Source organism: Papaver somniferum, chromosome 9 (assembly GCF_003573695.1).
Source record: "Papaver somniferum cultivar HN1 chromosome 9, ASM357369v1, whole genome shotgun sequence".
Taxonomy (NCBI): Eukaryota; Viridiplantae; Streptophyta; class Magnoliopsida; order Ranunculales; family Papaveraceae; genus Papaver; species Papaver somniferum.
The window spans coordinates 86,130,630-86,150,894 of NC_039366.1; the positions used below are offsets into that span (position 1 = coordinate 86,130,630).

The 20,265-nt window shown below is 37.3% G+C and overlaps 2 protein-coding genes across 4 annotated transcripts; one reads left to right on the plus strand and one right to left on the minus strand.

The window, feature by feature from the left end:
• The first annotated feature begins 2,660 nt into the window (after positions 1–2,660).
• Positions 2,661–8,281, plus strand: LOC113314415 (thioredoxin reductase NTRC-like). Its single transcript, XM_026563212.1, has 10 exons — positions 2,661–3,049; positions 3,168–3,381; positions 3,512–3,617; positions 3,864–4,129; positions 5,177–5,456; positions 5,955–6,062; positions 6,361–6,447; positions 6,544–6,648; positions 7,045–7,175; positions 7,987–8,281. The coding sequence occupies exons 1-10, from the start codon at positions 2,803–2,805 to the stop codon at positions 8,045–8,047; spliced, it is 1,605 nt and encodes a 534-aa protein (XP_026418997.1). The 5' UTR covers positions 2,661–2,802; the 3' UTR covers positions 8,048–8,281.
• A 393-nt stretch (positions 8,282–8,674) lies between these two features.
• LOC113314416 (guanylate kinase 2-like) lies at positions 8,675–11,704 on the minus strand. 3 transcript variants are annotated; one of them, XM_026563214.1, is made up of 12 exons: positions 11,464–11,704; positions 11,333–11,385; positions 11,135–11,172; positions 10,910–11,008; positions 10,747–10,823; positions 10,518–10,659; positions 10,020–10,382; positions 9,755–9,876; positions 9,500–9,635; positions 9,336–9,387; positions 9,136–9,232; positions 8,675–9,003 (listed from the first exon to the last, which is right to left on the minus strand). In XM_026563214.1, exons 3-12 carry the CDS (start codon positions 11,135–11,137, stop codon positions 8,871–8,873), a joined length of 1,224 nt encoding a protein of 407 aa, XP_026418999.1. In that variant the 5' UTR covers positions 11,138–11,172; positions 11,333–11,385; positions 11,464–11,704; the 3' UTR covers positions 8,675–8,870. The 3 variants fall into 3 exon arrangements, with proteins under 3 accessions (XP_026418999.1, XP_026418998.1, XP_026419001.1); XM_026563213.1 differs by lacking the exon at positions 11,333–11,385; XM_026563216.1 differs by lacking the exon at positions 11,333–11,385 and having other exon boundaries at positions 10,518–10,647; positions 11,464–11,693.
• Between the last annotated feature and the right edge of the window lie 8,561 nt (positions 11,705–20,265).

Sequence of the window (20,265 nt, forward strand, 5' to 3'; positions counted from 1 at the left end):
CAACCAATATCCAACTGTAATACCGAAATCCCTATTGGATTAAAAATTAATATTAGTTAACATACAAGATTCTTAACTAATATATCTTCCAAGATATATGTTTTGCTTGCTGGAAAAACAAAACATATATATTCGAGAATCTTAACAAAAAGATTCTCAAACATTTTGGTCTGGGATCTCACCTTGAGCACCAAGGAATATCATTAAAACAGTAAAATATAAGGTTTGTATATATGTTTAAATTACTCACAATGTCAGCATCCTGAACTTTCTTATTTTCCAAACCCAACTTTCAACAACACACAAACCTTAAAGTGTACGTTAGATCGGAAATCGTTTTTGCCATAGAGATCGCTTCTACTAGAGTTCCCCAATAGGTAGGGATCGGTTCTGCTAGAGATCCCCAATAGGGATCGGTCCTTTTAGAGATCCCCAAAGCATAGGGATCGGTCCTACTATAGATCTCTAATAGGAACCAAACCACCAATCCATTTATTTATTTCAACTGCGAAACAAGTTCGTAAGTCTGCTTCCTTAAACTCATGTAATCAAACATAGATTTCTAGGCACGAAATCAATCCAAAGTTCATTACACAATCTAGTAACAAGTTACAAAGATTATGTCTATGCCACAATTATGAAGTTCAAAAGATAGGCGTTATACTTCGTAATTCAGTATACCTAAGTTGTAATACAACTTGTATACTTTTTATTTGACACTTTGATCACGATAAGATGATCAAGTCTCTAATACTAGAGTTATATATATATATATATAACTTCGCAAGTTATGTTTTCAATCTAAACGACTTGAAAGTAACGTATGTATAAACAGAAACAAGTCAAGTTTGTATTACTAACCTCAAGTATAAAAGAATGATGTGTTCGTTGATGTCGATATGTATTCAGAATCTTCAGGTCTTCAGAGTAATACTTGCACGTCTCAACATTTTTAGACTTCCTAGTCTAACCTAACAGAGTTGACTCTAGTAATCTAATTAAGCGACTTTGAGTTTTGATACTAAAATATGACAACCAACCTTGACATACCAACACTTGGTAGGTTCAACCGAGCAATGCTCTAAAACAAATAAAAAGAACAAAAGACACAAAAACAAATAAATATGCTAACTGTAATGCCTAATGAAAACCTTTCTAGCTTTATCAGCGGCTAGAATTTCTCTCAAGTCATGGGAGAATTCCTCTTCAGAAATTTTCACATAGTTTGAACTAAGATAAATAGTTAGGAAGTCAGCATCCCTGTTACCATATTTGTAATAGTGGCTAATCTTAACAGAACAATACTTGCTCAATAACACTTTAACTCTCCTCCAATTTTGAATAGTGTTCCATGGTGGTTTAGGATCAACATTCTGCAATAACAAACAAGTAGCCATAAAATCAGCGCACAAATGATCACATTGAGCTTCAATCTCTAGGGCTAACTTCAAACCTAATTCAACTTCCTGCACCTCATGAGCACTGACAAAAATATGATGGCTTCTACTAGCAACAACAATCAAGTGATCACCTAGATAATTTCTAATTAAATTACCAAATCCAGCACCAGTCTCACCATTTTAGCCATTCATATTGATCATAACATCACACACTGCGAGAGCAAGCCAAGAACAAAAGATAGGTTGCTTCATAATAAACTCACAACTTACTCTCCATCTATCCATAAATCGTCTGTTAGTATCAGAATTTTCGTCTTTTATATTGTGAGCACTAAGCTTTGACCAATCCTCTTGCACAATAAGATAACTCACATTATCCACAAAAGTATATTTAGCAGTAAAGATTTTGGAGTTTCTCTCTCTCCATAAGTTATATATATATATATGAAGCTATTAAAACAACATCCTCTTGATCATGTCAACAGTTGAATTGCCTTTAAAATGAGAAACCCACCATTGTATCTCTTCATGCCAAGTGCCACAAATCTCTATATATCAACCCATTTTGAGAATCAGACCCTTCCAAATCTGAGCAGCAATCTCACATCCATGAAACAAAAGAGCTTCATTTTCTACTTTAGAACCATAGAAAATACAAGAAGAGGGAGAAATGATAATCCAAGAGACGTAAGGAGCACGTTTGAAGCTGAATTGCTCGGAGGATCGATTTAGTCTGAAATACATCACAATTCAAAATCTGATAATATGCTAGTGTCTGTAGTAATTTAATACGATGCGGTGTTCAAGATGAACGAGGTCCGAGATTTTTCTACGAGATTGTAGTTTCCTTGTTAACAAAATTTTTGTGTGTGTATGTTTTTCCTGTTCCAAATGAAAGTTTCATACTCTTTTAATTGTTAAAAGTACTACATAGATTCATAGTCCTATATCAAATAAAAATTTGATGATGTACTTGGTATCCTCTCATTTTCAACTCCTTCCACGTTACTTCTGTCGGACCTCATACTTAGTCTCAACTGGTATAACTCTGTGTAATGCACATCCTTAACCTGACATAGTATGCCATCTTTTCGAATGTTTTCAGTTTTGTAGCGAGTCTATCGAACAAAATAAAAAATGAAATAAGCGTTAACCTAGAGCCTGCATAGAACATTGGGCCATCCGATAAATTTCCCAGTCGTCAAAGACATGGTGGTAGTGTCTTGACTCTCAATCACAGGATAAGTTATCGATAGGGTAGTAGGGTAACTGCAGTATTACTCCCCCTCGAATCTTGCCAACAAAATTGCAAAGAGGAGGAAAAAAAACACAAACAAAACCAAATCAATTCAAAGAATAAGGCGCAACTGGATTGTATGGTCTGAAACAAATTTAATTAACAATGGCCGCGCGGATAGGACTCGGACCTGTAACAGCTCACCGAGCGGCCATGGCTCCTCCTTCTCCTTCTCTTTCTCTCTATTCCTTCTCATCTCTTCATCCCACTCCTAACATCATCTTCTTCAGTAGGAGAAAACATGTTGGACTGGACCAATTTCGAACTCACCACCGATCCTTTATTACTCTTCCTCCGCTTAGAGTTTCCGCAGCAGCATCTGTACAAGAAGAAGCATCTCCAGCCTCTCCTGGTAATCTCAAACACTGTTTTTTTTAATATAATTTTGAATTCAATTGTTGAATTTGGAATTTGAATTGACTTCGAATCTTTGGAGATAAGTTAAAGTGTTGTTGTTTTTGGTTGTACAGATACATATGGGGGTGTGGAAAATTTGGTAATTATAGGTTCTGGTCCAGCTGGATATACTGCTGGAATTTATGCAGCTCGTGCCAATTTAAAACCTGTTGTGTTTGAAGGGTATCAAGTTGGGGGTGTTCCTGGTGGACAGTTGATGACTACCACTGAAGTAGAGAATTTTCCCGGGTTTCCTGATGGAATTACTGGTCCAGATTTGATGGATAAGTAAGTAGACTCAAGTATAGAATGTTGGAGTTGTTTGCTGATGCTGCACTTGAATTGCATTTCATTTAATTTGTTCACAAGTGTGACTTTAGTCTAAATAGCTTCACTTTTTTAATTTAATTTCGAACAGGATGCGCAAACAAGCCGAGCGCTGGGGGGCTGTGCTTTTCCAAGAAGATGTGGAATTTATTGATGTGAAGACACGTCCGTTTACTATAAGGAGTACTGACCGTGAGGTAAAGCTAATCTTTATTATTGACATTGATGTTATGACGAGATAATTTGGTTAATAATCGCACAGTTTTGTGGCTGTCAATATGGGTTTATATAGTTGAGTTGATTAACTAGAGCAGAGTTCACACATTTAAAATGAATGGGTATTTGATTCCGATGTCTGGGGTGTCTAGCAGGATTTAGATGCATTTAGATCTTTTATTTGCAATAAGTAGTTTAGTTAATACCTAATAGGCTTTTTGTCTCAGGTCAAGAGCCACAGTGTTATTATAGCCACTGGCGCTACAGCTAAAAGGCTCAATTTACCTCGGGAAGATGAGTTTTGGAGTAGAGGAATCAGTGCTTGTGCAATATGTGATGGGGCGTCACCACTTTTCAAAGGGCAAGTTCTTGCTGTAGTTGGAGGAGGAGATACAGCTACAGAGGAAGCATTGTATCTAACGAAATATGCTCGGCATGTGCATTTACTCGTACGTAGAGACCAGTTGCGGGCATCAAAAGCAATGCAAGATAGGTCAGTTTATGCTTCCTTCTCTCTTCTTGGATATTGCACTCATTCATGAAACCATGACTTCTGACTGTAAAACTAAAATGTTCAAAACCTTGCACTATCTTCTCTGATACACAAGTACACGTTCAAGACCGCACAGTCTCATTCCTTAACTTCCAAAACTGAAATTACAAAATTTGGAAGTCATGTTTATTTGTGTGGCACACAAAACAACCGTGGATGTTTCACCTTACCTGAAATTTCCCCTTGGACCATCATGTGTGCTACATGGACTGTTTCATTTTGGCTGCTACATGGACTGGGTGTTTTGAACTCATTGTCAAACACACTTCCTTACATGGCTCTTTTTAAATGAGTCACTCAGCAATTGATTTGTCCAGATAGGAGAGTGTAGATAACCGTGACTAGGTTTTAGTCAAAGTATCTGTGTAGGTTTTCGCGAGGGGCCATGAACAACTAACTATCGCTTATTTGGTTGTAAAATACATAAAAATGTTAAAAGAAAATCATATGCTCTACGAATAATTTGACAAACCCACTTATCTTAGAATTTATCATATAACCTAGCAGTTTGTTCAATATCCATGGCCATGTAGGCGTTGAATTTTAGGAAATGTTACCCTTAAAGTTTTTGTTTGGAACATGATTACTCATTCTCTTTGTGGCGGCAAAATTATCCTCTTATGCATCTTGGAAGGCTAAGGAAGCCCAATGTTTTTTTTGGTCCATGCAAACATTGTTGAGTTTTCTTGCGTTCCTTTTTTTTTTGTGCAATTAGAGAGTTAACAATGCTGATAACCAGTTGGCCAACTTTAGTCCTTGGGGGCATGTCCAGTATTAAGAATCTCTAGGCCTTTGGGGTAAAGATAAATTCATACCAGAGATTTGGCCAAAGTTAAAACATTTGAGCAGTGTTTTTGGTAGGCACCAAATAGGATACTTCATTACTAGAAACTTGGATACAAGTAATCAGTTGGATTGATTAGTGCATGGTAGATTTTCAACTCCCTGAATGTTTGTTTAACAGGTTGATTATGGCGCATGTTTCAGAGTTATCAACAATCCAAATGTTACAGTGCACTTCAATACAGAGACAGTGGACGTTGTCAGCAACAGCAAAGGGCAGATGTCTGGTGTCTTAATTAGAAATATTGATTCTGGGGAGGAATCAGTACTTGATGTAAAGGGCTTATTTTATGGTATAGGCCATACTCCAAACAGCGAGTTGTTGGCGGGCCAAATTGAACTTGATAGTTCAGGCTATGTGTTAGTCAAGGAGGGGACTGCAGAAACTTCTGTCCAAGGTGTATTTGCAGCTGGAGATGTACAGGTACTGATATGCAAATTGCATATTCACTTGCTTATGTTTGTTTTGGTATTATGGGTTTATCTGTTCAAGTTCAAGCAATGTTCCTCTACCAGTTGATATATGTCCTGCTGACCATATATCTGGATAGGTTAACCAGGGCCTCTTCTTAAAATAGGTAATCCCATTGGGTTTCTTACAATTTCTTTAGCTGTAGAGTATTGAACCTAGAGGCCAGATAAGAATGACGTGTACGTAAGTTTAAGACTATTGAATAATGCACCAAGGGCCACAAATTTGCTAGGACTATTTTTCTATTTTCCCGCTAATGATACTAAAATGATAGTGGTTGACGCAAAATGTTTTAATTCTTTAATGTTTCAACTGACTACCTATTAGCAAGTTCCAACCGATGTTAGCTATCATATAAATTGTGGACCAGACGTTGTTGTAGTTTGATATAAGTTGGACGCTGGCATATGCTTTTCATTTTTACGCGTTTTTTTGTTTTTGTTTGTGTAGGATCATGAATGGAGGCAAGCCATAACTGCAGCTGGAACAGGATGTGTAGCTGCTTTATCTGTTGAGAGATATCTTGCAAGCAATAATCTCCTTATTGAGTTTCACCAGGTATTCTGCATGTTGCACTTTGGCAGAATAATTCGATGCTTTATGCGCTAGAAATATCACGTTCATTTTTGTTTGTTCGTGTACTTCTTCCTCCTTTCCCTTTTGTTGATTCCATGACGCCATCAGTTTTCTAGCCATCAAGTGGTGTCATCATACAGTTCTACGTTGATTAGAAACCAACAGCAAGATTTCATTTCATCTATGCCAGTAAACATAAACTCTGCTGAACTAGGAAACTTAAATAGAAACTTTATTAACTAGGAACTTCTAACATCATCCACAATTTCTTTTTGGTCAGCCCAAAACTGAAGAGGTTAAGAAAGACCCCACTGACAGGGATGTGCAGGAGCGGTTTGACATCTCCCTTACAAAGCACAAGGGCCAGGTACGCCTTTGACATTAAAAAATTGTACTTTATGGTTTCCTTATCCATTTGTTTATCTTTTAGTTTTTAGCTCAAACTCTAGCTTCTTTTTCTCAGTACGCACTACGGAAGTTGTATCACGAAAGTCCAAGGCTCATATGTGTGTTGTATACTTCGCCAACATGTGGTCCATGTAGGACCTTGAAGCCAATTTTAAGCAAGGTAATGTGGTAGACGGTTTCTTTCTCTTCTAATGCCAGTATTTCATAACTAAATGGCAGATCAATCACAAGTCACAAGTACGAAGAGGATAGGAAAACTTTAGTTTGAGAATTTATTAAGTGATACCTAATAGTTGTGTATCTTAATAAATAAGATCACAAGGAACTGTTGATTTTCTTTTGGAAATTTACAACTTCATATGGGCTTGAGAAATATACTTTAGTTGAATTTTGGTCTTGCGGCGTCATAAGTACAGAAAATGGAGTTAATTTATGGGGATTTTTTTTTTGTTTGGAAAACTGTGTTTAGTGTCTTCATCTATTTCATGCATTGCTGCTCTTGGAACAACAAGGTATTATCCTTCATTGACACACTCAATTTATTTCCCGTTGGCAGGTGATAGATGAGTTTGATCAGAATGTTCATTTTGTTGAAATTGATATTGAGGAAGATCAAGAGGTAGCAGAGGCAGCAGGGATTATGGGCACACCGTGTGTACAATTTTTCAAAAATAAGGATATGATCAGGTTGGTTAAATTGCATAATTTTGGTGCTATTATTTGATCTGACGTGGTATTGAAGCTGTGCGCCATGTAGTACTTTCCTGGCTATTTTTCTTTTCTATGCTTCAATCAAAACTTTCTTTTTGGCTTTTGTTGATTGGGTGTTACAATTTGGTTAGTTCACTTAGTTGCATTCAGTAAGAGGACTTCTTTTCTAGTATTGTCAAGCGCTCAAGTTTCTCGACATCTTCAACAGAGCTTTTATCTGACATCTCGTGATACGTTGCAAAAGTAATTTGATACATAGATTGGAAGACCTAATTTTAGCTGGCAACTTGGTATCAAAAGAAAAGAACACGCAAAATTAGAAGTCTTTCCACTTAGCAAGAGTATATTGATCAAACTTTTGAGAATTTGGTAAACTTCTGCATTCGTTATGCATCAAGTATAGAGTATATTTCATGATTAGTAGGGATCGATTCACGACCAATAAATTACTATGGATTGTTTTGAATTAGGAATTGCTATAATCATTTTTTATCTGTATGTTCGTTTAGAATATGTTTGTCTTGATCCTCAGCTTGTGGCCTGTGATTTCCTTAAGATAGTTCAAAGGGGTGAAGCGTTGTATATGATTTTTCCAACTACTATTTTACCACAATATTCTATTGTAAATTGGTGGAACTTTTCACAGACACCTAGCAGACCATATCCTCCAATATTCTGTTGTTAATGAGAACTTTTAGAGACTCGCTGTATATATTTTAAAGTTCATGTCGAGTATTTATTAATCTTTTAGCTGCAAGTACATGATATTTTCTTGTCTGTTATGCAGGAATGTATCAGGTGTGAAAATGAAAAGAGAGTACAGAGAATTCATTGAGGCTAACAAATAAGTTAGCTTCCCCCTTGAGATAATCTCGGTATCATAGAAAGTGCGCAGAGTACTCATTCAAGTAGTTTTGGCGTTCACTTCATATCCTACCATCAAAGCAAAGCTACTGAAATGATGCCCATTTTGTTGTTGTAATTTTGTTATGAGGCACCCCACTGTTATGCAATTTACAGGCATTAATTGAACCATTTTCATTCTTAATCTCATTACCCATATTGCGTACCATGGATCCCAATTAAGGAACTGCTATCAGTGATTTTGGTGAAGATAATCTCGATCTCTATTGTCCGCTTAAGCTAAGCATTACATGCGGAGACTATATAAGTAGTGCTCTGCCTCCAAGACATATAATGTAAATGTGTTTCTTTAAAAAAATAAAACAGATTGCAAAAGATCTATTATTGCTAAATTTTATAGAATCTCCCACATAAAAAATTATGAAAAGGCTACAAAATCTTCAACCTACAAGGTTGTTGCTTACCAGAAATAAATTACAATCTTCTAAACCTAGATCAAGTTTGTTCTGCAGCTCATTCATTTTTCCTATACAATTTCATGAGTAGCCGTATGTTGCACACTGCACAAGTTGAGAACTACTATAGTACATGACATAAACAAACATTTTGATGAAGAGATGCACAACATTCTTTGCTATCACCAAATCAATATCAACCATTAATAAGGAGATTAATTAAGACTTGAGCCATGTCGTAATCTTTGATAAATTTATTAAAAAAATGGAGCTTACATGATCTCTTGAAAACTAAAGTCCATAAATAAGATCCCTAGATTAGTCATGGCACTAGTAAGTAGGAAACCCTAGGTCAGTACGATGGCATTTGCATTTCTTTGAGTCCTCCATTCAGACAGTTGGCAAATGGATCAATAGCGTACATGTTCAGTCCCCGTGTCCGTCCTGGTGCTCCTCCTTTAAGCGAGGATACATCCAGCACAAACCTGCCATGTTCAAGTGTTATTATGCTAGTTAACGAGTGAGAAGGGAGAATATATATACAACGGAATATAAATTTATACTAATTGATTGTTAGTTGTGCTTCTGTAAAAGTTTATATAGTCCTTGCAACTTACAACTTTTTTCCTGGATCAGTAGTTACGCAGTGAATGAGAACCTTCTGATTCACTTCAGATATGGAGTGTCCACTAGGAAGTTCAACGTTCTTCACAGCTGCATGGCATTACTCTCCCTATATTAGTAATTTTGCAATGGGCAATGTAATTGCACGAAATATTCATGAACTAATATAGCAGAACAAACTACTACCACATACATGATTCATCTACGGGAGCAGTACCGGTGCAACCATCAAGACCCAAGAGTTTCTACACCAAAAAATTTCATCATGACATAGATAAGTTGTGAGTCAGATAGCTGACCAAAACAATCAGTGTCAGGAGGAAAAAGTGTTCATAACGAAAATGCAAGGATTAGTACCTTAAGAGTCTGATAGCATTTTTCAAGGTCACAATTCACCAAAATATGATCAAAGAGACCTGAAGACCTTCCTTCCTCCAGCTCTGTTTTTGCATTTCGCAGTCGTTTTTGAACCTGTTCCTCGGTTTCTGTTCCTCTGATGCACAAACTAAGATAATAAGCATATGGATAATGATTGTAAAAATACAGAGGCTTCCCAAGATTACAATTCCTTTTCTGTATTATCATTATCCCCAACTTGTCTGATTAACATACCGTGCCCGAAGGCGCTTTTCAAGCTCTTCAAATGAGGGTGGGCAGATGAATATGTATATTGCATCAAGCGAACAAGCCCTCACAGACCTGGCGCCTTGGACATCAATGTCCAGAACACACCTCTACAGAAAACCGAATCAACCTTAAAAGGAGGTAAATTCCAAAGGTGAATGATTCAAACTGCAGACTAGCAACCAATCCCAAGACTAAGTAAGGATGGAATGCTTTTAATATACTGCAGGCTAATTTATAGCACATCTTTTACCTTTCCTGCATCTGAAACCACCTCAACTGCTTCAATACTCGTGCCATAAAGATTTCCATGAACAGATGCAGATTCAAGGAACTTCCCGTCACGTATCTCCTTCTCCATTGAAGTTCGTTCTGCGAAATGATAATGAACTCCATCTATCTCCTTTTCTCTGGGAGCACGAGTCGTGTGGCTCACGGAGAATCCAAAAGTGGACGGAAATTCTTTCATGAGTTTTGATATTAACGTTCCCTTACCCACTCCTGATGGACCGCTAATAACTATTGGTTTAGGAGCATGGGCCTTTACTCCCTTACTCCAAGCAACTACCTCAGTTTCCATTTTCTCTTTTTTCTCCCTAACATGTGGTGTATCCACCTAAATATTAGACAGAACAACCAAAGAATCCAATTATTGAAGGTTCAATAAACTTTAATACGAGAAACAGAAGTGAACTACATACATTCAAACACAAAGAAACAAAACAAAGAAGAGATATCTATGAACACAGACCTCAAGAAACCAGGTACAATCATCTGGAGTAGAGTCCTTCTTCAGAACTAATATTCGGTCATTATTTAGAAGTACTGCTGAATGACCTTTGCATTGGGCAGGTTTCGTACCCAATGTAGCAGGAACATCCCTGCCAATTTTACTATATTCCAATTATCCAATCTAGAGAGTAAAAACTACCTAATCTAAAGTGTAAAACATCAACACAGCAGCAAAAACTACAGCTCACCATTTTCCTTCAGACTTATCAAAAATTCGGACAGCGATTCCATCCGTCTCATCATTATCAAATCCTCCAATTACATACTGCACAAAATATAATCAATAAACTTAGTCTAAAAACCAACAAGAAATCCAGAATGAGGTGAAACTGCGGTTTCCGATTAGCTCACCATCTTATCGCCGACCGTGGTAATTGTTTGGAAGTCTTTGACAACCTCAGATGGTAAACTATCACCCACACCATCAACAAAGTCAGCTTGAATTTCACCCTGGTCAAAAAAAGAAACAACCTTTAAGCAAACGGCTAGTGTGCATACCTAGGTACATTGTTACGAGTGTTTCAACAAATCTCTAAAGATCTGCAATACAAGAAAATATTGGATGGCCAAACTCACCATAAAGAAATCGCCTTTAGATTCCAAGCTGCTTTGCTCTGAGAAACAAAATGTCATACACAACAAGACTAGATCAGAAACAAATTACAGATCTTTGGAAACGATATCATTCCATTAATGACAAATCGGGAGAAAAAAAAAGAGGAGGTTTTCTCAACAAAAAAAAAAGAAAAAAAAGAAAAGGTTTTTGAAAAGTACCGGTGAACCCGGAAATCAAAAACAGCTCCTAAACCACGTTAAGATGTCCGGATCTGATTTTTGTTTTTGTTTAAGTGAAACATGAACAGTACAAGGTTGTATGTAACAGACAAACACAAACAAACAATTACCTGTTTCCTCGTAACTTCTGTTACGCTCCTAAAAATTTATTAATAAACAACAATATTTATTGTAAATTTCTTTCTTCTTTTTTTCTCTTTACGACTGAGTTTGACTGGAACTCCTTTTTCTTTTAACAATGGAGGAAATAAGGAAGGAGAAGAAGAGGGGAGCTTTTGGTGAAGATTGATGGAGAATAATCCTGTGTATTAATGGGTGTAATCAGTTACATTAACGTTTAAGGGCGGCCCTTCTTATATTTTTAGTAATTGGTGAGTAGCGTGAGTTCGGCGCCTCTTTTTGGGTTGCATTCGCTTTCAGCTAATTCACTCCAAAATAACAAATCCATCCCCCCTTTGGTTTCATACAACTTTTAGGTCTAAAGACGACTTTTGCAAGACCCGTTCCTCGGTGGTGGTGGGGAATGATAGACTATTTCTTTGTTATGATTTCACTCAAAGTGGCATAGGCTATAACCATAATTTGGCATCTACTGGATTTAGAAATGGGCAAAGTGTTGGTCAATTCTTGTTGCGTGGGGTGCTTTCAAATTGTTTTTTTTAGGTTGGGTGCGTTGAATCCTTTTACCAAGTTAGCTAGTCATGAGGCTTGTTTTCTACACCGACAAATGGCAAAAGTAAATAGTTTTAGATTTGACTTGTACAAGCCGTACAAAGAATAAAAAGAAAAGATATATAGCTCCTAAAAGCCAGTCTTGCGGTGGAGATTTCCAAAGTTCCGGATTCCATATTTGATTATGCATTTAGAAGAGTAAGGATCCATGGAATGGACAAGGTCAGACAAGATTTGTGCCATTTTCTTCGTAAAATCCAAACGACGATGAATTTAAGTATAATTGATGATATGTTTCTCTTATAAGACTCTACATTCTTACAAAAAATGAACACAATGAGAGATGTATAAAATTTAAATGACCATTTACCTCTTTAAACTACAAGATCAACATGTAAACATTGAGCTCAAGTTATTAATCGCTCCAAAACTATGAGACTGAGAGTTAAGAGAGTGATGTGGTTTTTATGTTGTTGTAGAAAGTGGTAGTAAAGTTGTTGTTCATTCAGACTTGTGAAGATTCGATTTTAGATTCAAACTCAATAGAAAACTTAAGAAGTTGTTATCAAGATTATAAAAAGCACCGAGACTCTGGATTCCACCATTGACCAATTAAGTGATTTAATCTAATCAATATTCATGCAATTCTTTGCGTTTAAAGTGATTCTAATATATTGCCTTTAGTAGATTTTTGAAGTAACAATTGTATACATCAAGCATGAAACATCAAAAGTCTTAAACTAAGCATGCTCCATCAAAACGGATCACAATCATTCAATAAAAATCAATTTTCCAATATTAGTTCCATGCAAATAATTATAAAAGAAATTGCAAGAATTAATTAAAATAGAAATATACCACTTTTCATGGAACAATGGCTTCCTCTGTCGCCTCGGCTAAGGGGTTTAGCTCTTCATGGTGAAAACACACTCAAAATAATAATACATAGCTCAAAAAGGTGTTTTATTGGAGAAGAGGTATAAAGCAGAGTGTTTGTAACAGTTATAATTGTTACAAAACCCACTGTTACAGAGAACTGTTGCAATAGGTGTTGTTACAAGAAACGATAGAAAATATATGTTGTTGAATAAAAGACTGCTCTGAAGGGTCTAATGTTCTTCGTGTTCTTCAGCAGCAGCAGCAGCAGAACTCGACTTCCTGCAACTTCGATTTCTCGACTCTGTGGTGTTCTAAACTTCCCCTAACTTCTCCTAAACTTGCATCCCCTTATTTGGGACTCGAGCACGCCTTTTATACACCTCCAAACCCTCTAGAACCCGATTAATTCTCTGTTTTCCTTCCGTGCAAGTCACGATAATAATTTCTTCCCACAATTGTTTGACGCGTTTCTGAGCTTTCCAACAAATCCCAAACTCTTCCTTAAATATAAGCGTATCTTAGGAAAGAATATCTTGCCTTTAGTCTCCCCGAAATTCCAAAAATAAATAATGCAGAGACCCGTGCAAACTCACTCCCCTGTTTTGCTTGACCCACGAATTAAACCCTGGTTTGCCGAATCTGAAGTGATTACCAACCCTGTTTGGGCCTAGCAAGACATATCCAATCCACGACATCCATTGAATCCGGCAACAAATTCACCAGCTCTCGCCTGAAATACCCGTGAAAAGTTCGCACCTCTGTTTCCTTCTAACTCGATTTCTAGCCACTTTCAATCGACGAAATCACTCCTAGTATCCCTGTGTTTGCTCTAACAGATGCTTGCCATAAATTTTAGCCATTGAATCTCCTCAAAACGCGATTAAAACCTCAACCCTAAATCTGCATGTATAATAGTTAACTTTCCCGCCAAAAACCAGAATTCAAATAATGAAGATGGTTGCCCCTAATCCAGTGTAGGGGTGCCTTTATCATCTGACTTGGGTGCTATGGACAAAAGTGGGTGCTGCGGACAAGTTTGGGTTATACATAGCCTGGGTGCTCCTTAGACAAATCTGGGGTTCGTTTAGCAACTGTCCTCCGGGGTGCCCCGTGCAACTTTTCGAGCTGATTTTTCCAAAAATGTTTATTGGCCAAAAATACCTACACACATAAAACACCATAATAAGTACAAAAATGAGCACTATCAATATATAGAATCGAGACAAATCAGACACAAAAATGTGTCTATCAAATACCCTCAGACTTATTATTTGCTAGTCCTCGAGCAAATCAAATTTAGAAAAAAAATCCTAACTCACTGTCGCAGGCATCGTCGATTGCATTTAGCGTATGCAATAAGCCTTTAAACCCCTAGGTGGCCCTAGTGGCCGAGTTATAGTCTCGGGAGGGCTTACCAGAGATATACCCACAAAACCTTTACTCCATACCCTAGCTATCTACGCAGAACCTTGGAAGGCACTAAAGAATCTCCTTGGTTGGAATAATTATTGACTACAAGAGGAAGTACCCTGATGCGAAATTTCAATTGTTGTACACGAGTTTGCACTCAAGCATACTAAAATTCATATATAAGTGACAGAGCTCTACTCAGATAGTCGCACTATGGACATCAATATCCGGAGTCAAAACTAATCACATGTATAGATCAAGAAGATGGATATATAGAAAAACATAGATGGTGTTGATGTTTACTAAGTGAACGGCGTTTCCCATATCTGTCTGAAGGCCTCCGCCAAAATGAACCTATCCTAATGAATTGAGGTACTAGTCTGACTAATATCAACACAGTGGCATATACAAGGGAACCAGTGGTCGATAACCTAACTCTAGGTAAACACAATTGGCATATACAAGGGTACCAGTGGTCGACTTTATTGAATTTATTCCTTTTGGTCAAATGGTCTGGTCTCAATTTTTTATTTTTTTTAATCTCTTTTTTTTTCTTTTTTTTCAACTTTTTTTTTCATGGTATCTCAATCACTCTAATTCACCCTAGCATTGGTAACAACTTGAATCGTGAGCCCCACCTAATCACTCATAGTTTAAAAACAAAACAACATCAAAAAGAAGTGAAAAGGACTTAACGAGATATGGTGAAACTATCATGTTATTTCTAACAACTGAGCTCTGTGCTTTTATGAATAGACTCTTTAGATGTTGCCATCTAATCATATTGGTTCCTCAACTCCTACAACCAAAATGCTTCCATCCACTTAGGTTGGTTAGTGCGATCCTTAATAAATATAAATTTCTAGGCTCCGGAGTTTATTAATGCAACTAAAAAGTTTCTCTCATACCCCCAAACTTAAATCTAACATTGTCCTCAATGTTCTAAAGATGAAATAGCATGAACAAGGAAAAACTTTTACCATTGAAGTAAAAGAGTTAAGGAAAGATATTACCGTGTTGCATGAGATTGGGTTACCTCCCAATAAGTGCTAAGTTTAAAGTCTTCATCCAAACATCAAGTTTCATAAAATGGCTAGTTACCTTTCAAGTCATATATCAGTAGTTGAAATAACTGTGGGTCATCAAAACGAAATAAAACTGCCACTAATATGAAACAACTGCACAGGATCAGATAAAATAACATAAGGAGCACAACCTCATTGAAAGTTTCTTGCAAGACAACTGGATTTATTTGGGGCGCCCATTTGGGCTTAATATGAGTGTCTTGAAAAACAGATTCATCCGAAAAACGGGACTTTAATAGCTGGATTTCCTCCTGGACAGTATCAGGAGGATCGGGTTGAGGAGTCTGAATAGACTCAAGTGATACCTCATATGCAGTAGGCTCGAGTCCCAAGTTAGGGACTTCTACTAGGGACAATTGACGATCACTACCCCCAAACTTATAATTTTGGGTGTCTCTAGATAGACTAGTCACAATATTCCTAATTTCTAGACCATCAGGTTTCTGAAAAAGGTCAATTGCTTTCTCTGAGTTATAATCAGGTGGTTCATCCTCTAAATTCTTTTGAGGTATACTAGTTGTAGGACTTATATGTTTCATATCCTGTATGGTCAACCCTAGAGTTTCCTTATTGTCTTGAAGCACGATTTATGGCCTGCTGTCCTGATCGGATGCTATAATCACAGGCAAAGTCTTAGATGACCCTAAGAATGCAGATTTAGGGTCCAACTTAGGAGGCTCTTCTAAACAAGGGATTAAGGTAGACTCAAAAGCTAGTAATGGTTCGAACCTAGCTTTCCATTTATCAGTATCTAACATAGGAATAGAATCCAACATAGCATTCACTTGTTCAATGTTGCTATCTTCGTCGAAATCCATGCTAAAGTGGGCTAGACAACTCTCTAATGGATCTTCCGATATGAGGTTTGGTAATGACTCCTGAATTAAGGTTCCTATCATGTTCACCTCTTCAATGCACGTGTCATCTAGCTCAGAATGTAGCTTATTGACATTAAAAATATTCAACTCAATAGTCATATTACCAAAAGATAGATTCATAATACCATTTCGACAATTTATGATCGCATTAGACGTAGCTAAAAATGGGGACCTAAAATCACAGGTATCTGGTTCTCTGGGTCAGGGACAGGTTGGGTATCTAAGACCACGAAATCCACAGGATAAATAAACTTGTCGACCTCAATAAGAACATCTTCTATCACACCACGAGGAATCTTGACAGACCTATCAGCTAACTGCAATGTTATCTTGGTAGGTTTCAATTCACCGAGCCCTAGCTTTAAGTACACATGGTATGGGAGTAAGTTCACACTGGCTCCTAAGTCAAGTAAAGCTTTGTGTACCCTGTGTTTTCCTATCATACAAGCAATAGTAGGCGCACCTGGGTTTTTATATTTAGGAGTTGTGGGGTTCTGAATGATCGAACTTACATGACTAGCTAAAAAGGTTTTTTTAGGGACACTAAGCTTTCGCTTTCGCGTACACATATCCTTAAGAAACTTGGCGTAAGCTGGAAGTTGCCTAATTGCTTCTAGTAACGGAAGGTTTATGGTAACTTTCCTAAAAACCTCCATTATGTCATTAAAGTTGGATTCACTCTTTGTTGGTACTAATAGCTATGGAAATGGGGCTCTAGGCATAAAATAGGGCCTCTCAGGAGCCGAATTGACATCATCAGAAACTTTATCAGTCTTCTCAGCTATGGTTGGTCCTGAGGTGTGAACTACAGTATGCTCACTATCGGGCATGGTTACCTGATTTTCTACTACTCTGCCACTCCTAAGGGTTCTAACAACATTCAATCGATTCGATGGTTTTGCACCTACTTCATGAACTCCTCTAGGATTGGGATTAGTCTGACTAGGGAACCTTCCGTTATCTCTCTCACTTAAGGTCTTAGCTATTTGGCCGACATGAAGTTCTAACTTAGAAAGAGTCTGAGCATTAGTTTGAAAGTTCTGCTTGGTTTCCTGTTGAAAACTAACTTGTCTCTTTAATAACATGTCCTGGCTCTGTGCTAACATATCCTGGCTCTTTCTTAATATACTAAGAGATTCCTCTAAGCTCGTTATTCTATTCTGTGAAGAGTTCTGAAACTGACCTGAAGAGTTCTTATCTGAACCTGGGGGAGCATTAGAATTACTAAACTGACCTTGACTATGGCCTTTAGACCACGAAAGGTTCGGATGGTTTCTCCAACCAGGATTATAGGTTTCTGAATATGGGTCAAACTTCTGACGGTTATCGAATCTAGTGTTATTATAGAGAGCATTGGCTTGCTATTCATTATTCTGGCCTTCCCAAAAAGGCTCTAATCTACCACTAGTGTGACCCACTTCTAAAGCTTCTAACCTTTTCGCTATATCAGCAATTTTGGCATCTGATTCGAAGTTTCCTTCTACCCTATTAATTTTTGCTCTGCCTAGAAGAATTGTTTTCTGGGGTCCCCTATTACTTTCCCATTGTTGGGTCTTTTCGGCGATTTCATGCAAATATGTCATAGCATCATCAACTGTTTGGTTTTCAAACCCACCTGTACACATAGATTCTACTGTAGTTGTAGTGGGATAATCTAAACCCTCATAAAGGATCTGAACTAACCTAACCTTTTCTAAACCATGATGAGGACATTGAGCTAATAGATCATTGAACCTTTCCAAATACCTATGCAAGGATTCTCCCTCCTGTTGAGAAAATGTGCAGATTTGCGTGCTAATAGACGATGTTTTGTGCCTAGGGAAAAACTTGTTCGAAAAGGCAGATGTAAGTTGTTCATATGTTTCAATTGATCCGGAAGCCAAACTATATAGCCACGATTTGGCTTTATCTTTCAAGGAAAAGGGGAATAACCTGAGTTTCAAAGCATCATCATCAAGGTTTCTAATTTTTAGGGTACTACAAATTTCCTCAAAGTCCCTAACATGGAAATAGGGGTTTTCATTTTCTTTCCCTAAAAATATTGGGAGCAACTGTAAGGTTCCAGGCTTAAGTTCATAATTTTCTTCAGTTTCAGATAACCTGATACACGAGGGACGAGTAGTCCTAGTAGGGTTCAACAAAGCTTTCAAAGTTTCCATTTCTGGCACTATTGGAATATCAGGGATTTTCTCCTCAAACGGACATTCAAAAACGGAATCTTCAAGAACTGGGCTTTCTAAATTGAGGTAATCGAGACGCGTCTCTTTTACGTTCAGGCATGCAAAAGAATAAGGTGGGGAATTATATGCAATCACAAAACAAGGCTGACTCAACCAAATCAAACCTATTGATTTCTAGCAAACAAAAAGCATGATGGCTCCACTTAGATTGTTTCTAGACCAGCTTCTATTCTTTCGAAAAGGAACTCGTTACAATATGAGCAAACCCCTCTGAAATCAATCCGAGCCAAAGTAAGTTGAATAGAGGCGAGGGAAGCTCGATAGAGCTTTGATACCCAAGGCCTCACCGGTATAACAAGGCGGCGCAGTCTCGCATTCAACTCACAGAAACCATCATGAACTTCGAAGTATGCTCAAAAGAGTAACCAATATTTTTCGAACGACTTTCCTATTAAGCTCGTTACCCTATAGGTCTCGTTCTAGTCAAAATTTTAGGCTTAGGTTCGCGTTTGGTTTCGTTTTCCTAAGGCGGGCAAGAAGAGAACGGTGATGAAATCCGAACCCTTATCTTGTATGGCCAGTCCTTGCCCTTTACTAGGAAATTAAAGCAACCATTTTCAAGTCCTCAGCATATATGCAACCGAAGGTATACAGTAAACCCGCTGACAGGAGATTTGCGGGTGTTTAGAATCTTACCTCCCGTTCCAAACGGGCGAAGAACCGCTGAAGTCGACTCGGGCCACAACTCCTATGTCATGTACGAACCCGAGGGGCCGAGGCGATATCGTAATCGCCGTCCTTCTATGCACACTGTTTATATTTAAACTACCCTTCCGTAGGGTTTAAAATAATGTCCCAAAGTTTAAAGTCCAAAGTGTCCAAAAAGAAAAGAAAAATTACAAAAATTAAAAATAAACCATAATACAGTTTTTACTAAAAAAGGAAGAAATAAACAAAATCCTAAAAATTAAACAAAAATAAAATTGTCTTCTTTTCAGTTCTTTTCGCTTTGTCTCTTGTTTCAATCCCCAAGGTCTTTAGTCTCCAACTTCTTTTTGATTCAAAACCTGCAATAAATAGACAAATACCCAAAAACGTAAAATAGAACAAGAAGAATAAAACTAAAAACAAAAACAAAACCTAAAATAAATCTAAAACCCTAACCTAAACACAAATCCCCGGCAGCGGCGCCAAAAATTGATGTGGTTTTTATGTTGTTGTAGAAAGTGGTAGTAAAGTTGTCGTTCACTCAGACTTGTGAAGATTCGATTTTAGATTCAAACTCAATAGAAAACTTAAGAAGTTGTTATCAAGATTATAAAAAGCACCGAGACTCTGGATTCCACCATTGACCAATTAAGTGATTTAATCTAATCAATATTCATGCAATTCTTTGCGTTTAAAGTGATTCTAGTATATTGCCTTTAGTAGATTTTTGAAGTAACAATTGTATACATCAAGCATGAAACATCAAAAGTCTTAAACTAAGCATGCTCCATCAAAACAGATCACAATCATTCAATAAAAATCAATTTTCCAATATTAGTTCCATGCAAATAGTCATAAAAGAAATTGCAAGAATTAATTAAAACAGAAATATACCACTTTTCATGGAACAATGGCTTCCTCGTCGCCTCGGCTAAGGGGTTTAGCTCTTCATGGTGAAAACACGCTCAAAATAATAATCCATAGCTCAAAAAGGTGTTTTATTGGAGAAGAGGTATAAAGAAGAGTGTTTGTAACAGTTATAATTGTTACAAAACCCACTGTTACAGAGAACTGTTGCAATAGGTGTTGTTACAGGAAAC

What these genes read in the sequence shown, in the direction of transcription:
- LOC113314415 (XM_026563212.1), top strand. Translation starts at nt 2,803, where the DNA reads ATGGCCGCGCGGATAGGACTCGGACCTGTAACAGCTCACCGAGCGGCC. An exon ending in TCCTTATTGAGTTTCACCAG is followed by an intron (nt 6,063 to 6,360) that starts GTATTCTGCATG and finishes CTTTTTGGTCAG; the next exon opens with CCCAAAACTGAAGAGGTTAA. An exon ending in TTACAAAGCACAAGGGCCAG is followed by an intron (nt 6,448 to 6,543) that starts GTACGCCTTTGA and finishes TCTTTTTCTCAG; the next exon opens with TACGCACTACGGAAGTTGTA.
- LOC113314416 (XM_026563213.1), bottom strand. An exon ending in ATTGTACCTGGTTTCTTGAG is followed by an intron (nt 10,383 to 10,517) that starts GTCTGTGTTCAT and finishes TCTAATATTTAG; the next exon opens with GTGGATACACCACATGTTAG. An exon ending in TGCTCCCGTAGATGAATCAT is followed by an intron (nt 9,233 to 9,335) that starts GTATGTGGTAGT and finishes AATGCCATGCAG; the next exon opens with CTGTGAAGAACGTTGAACTT.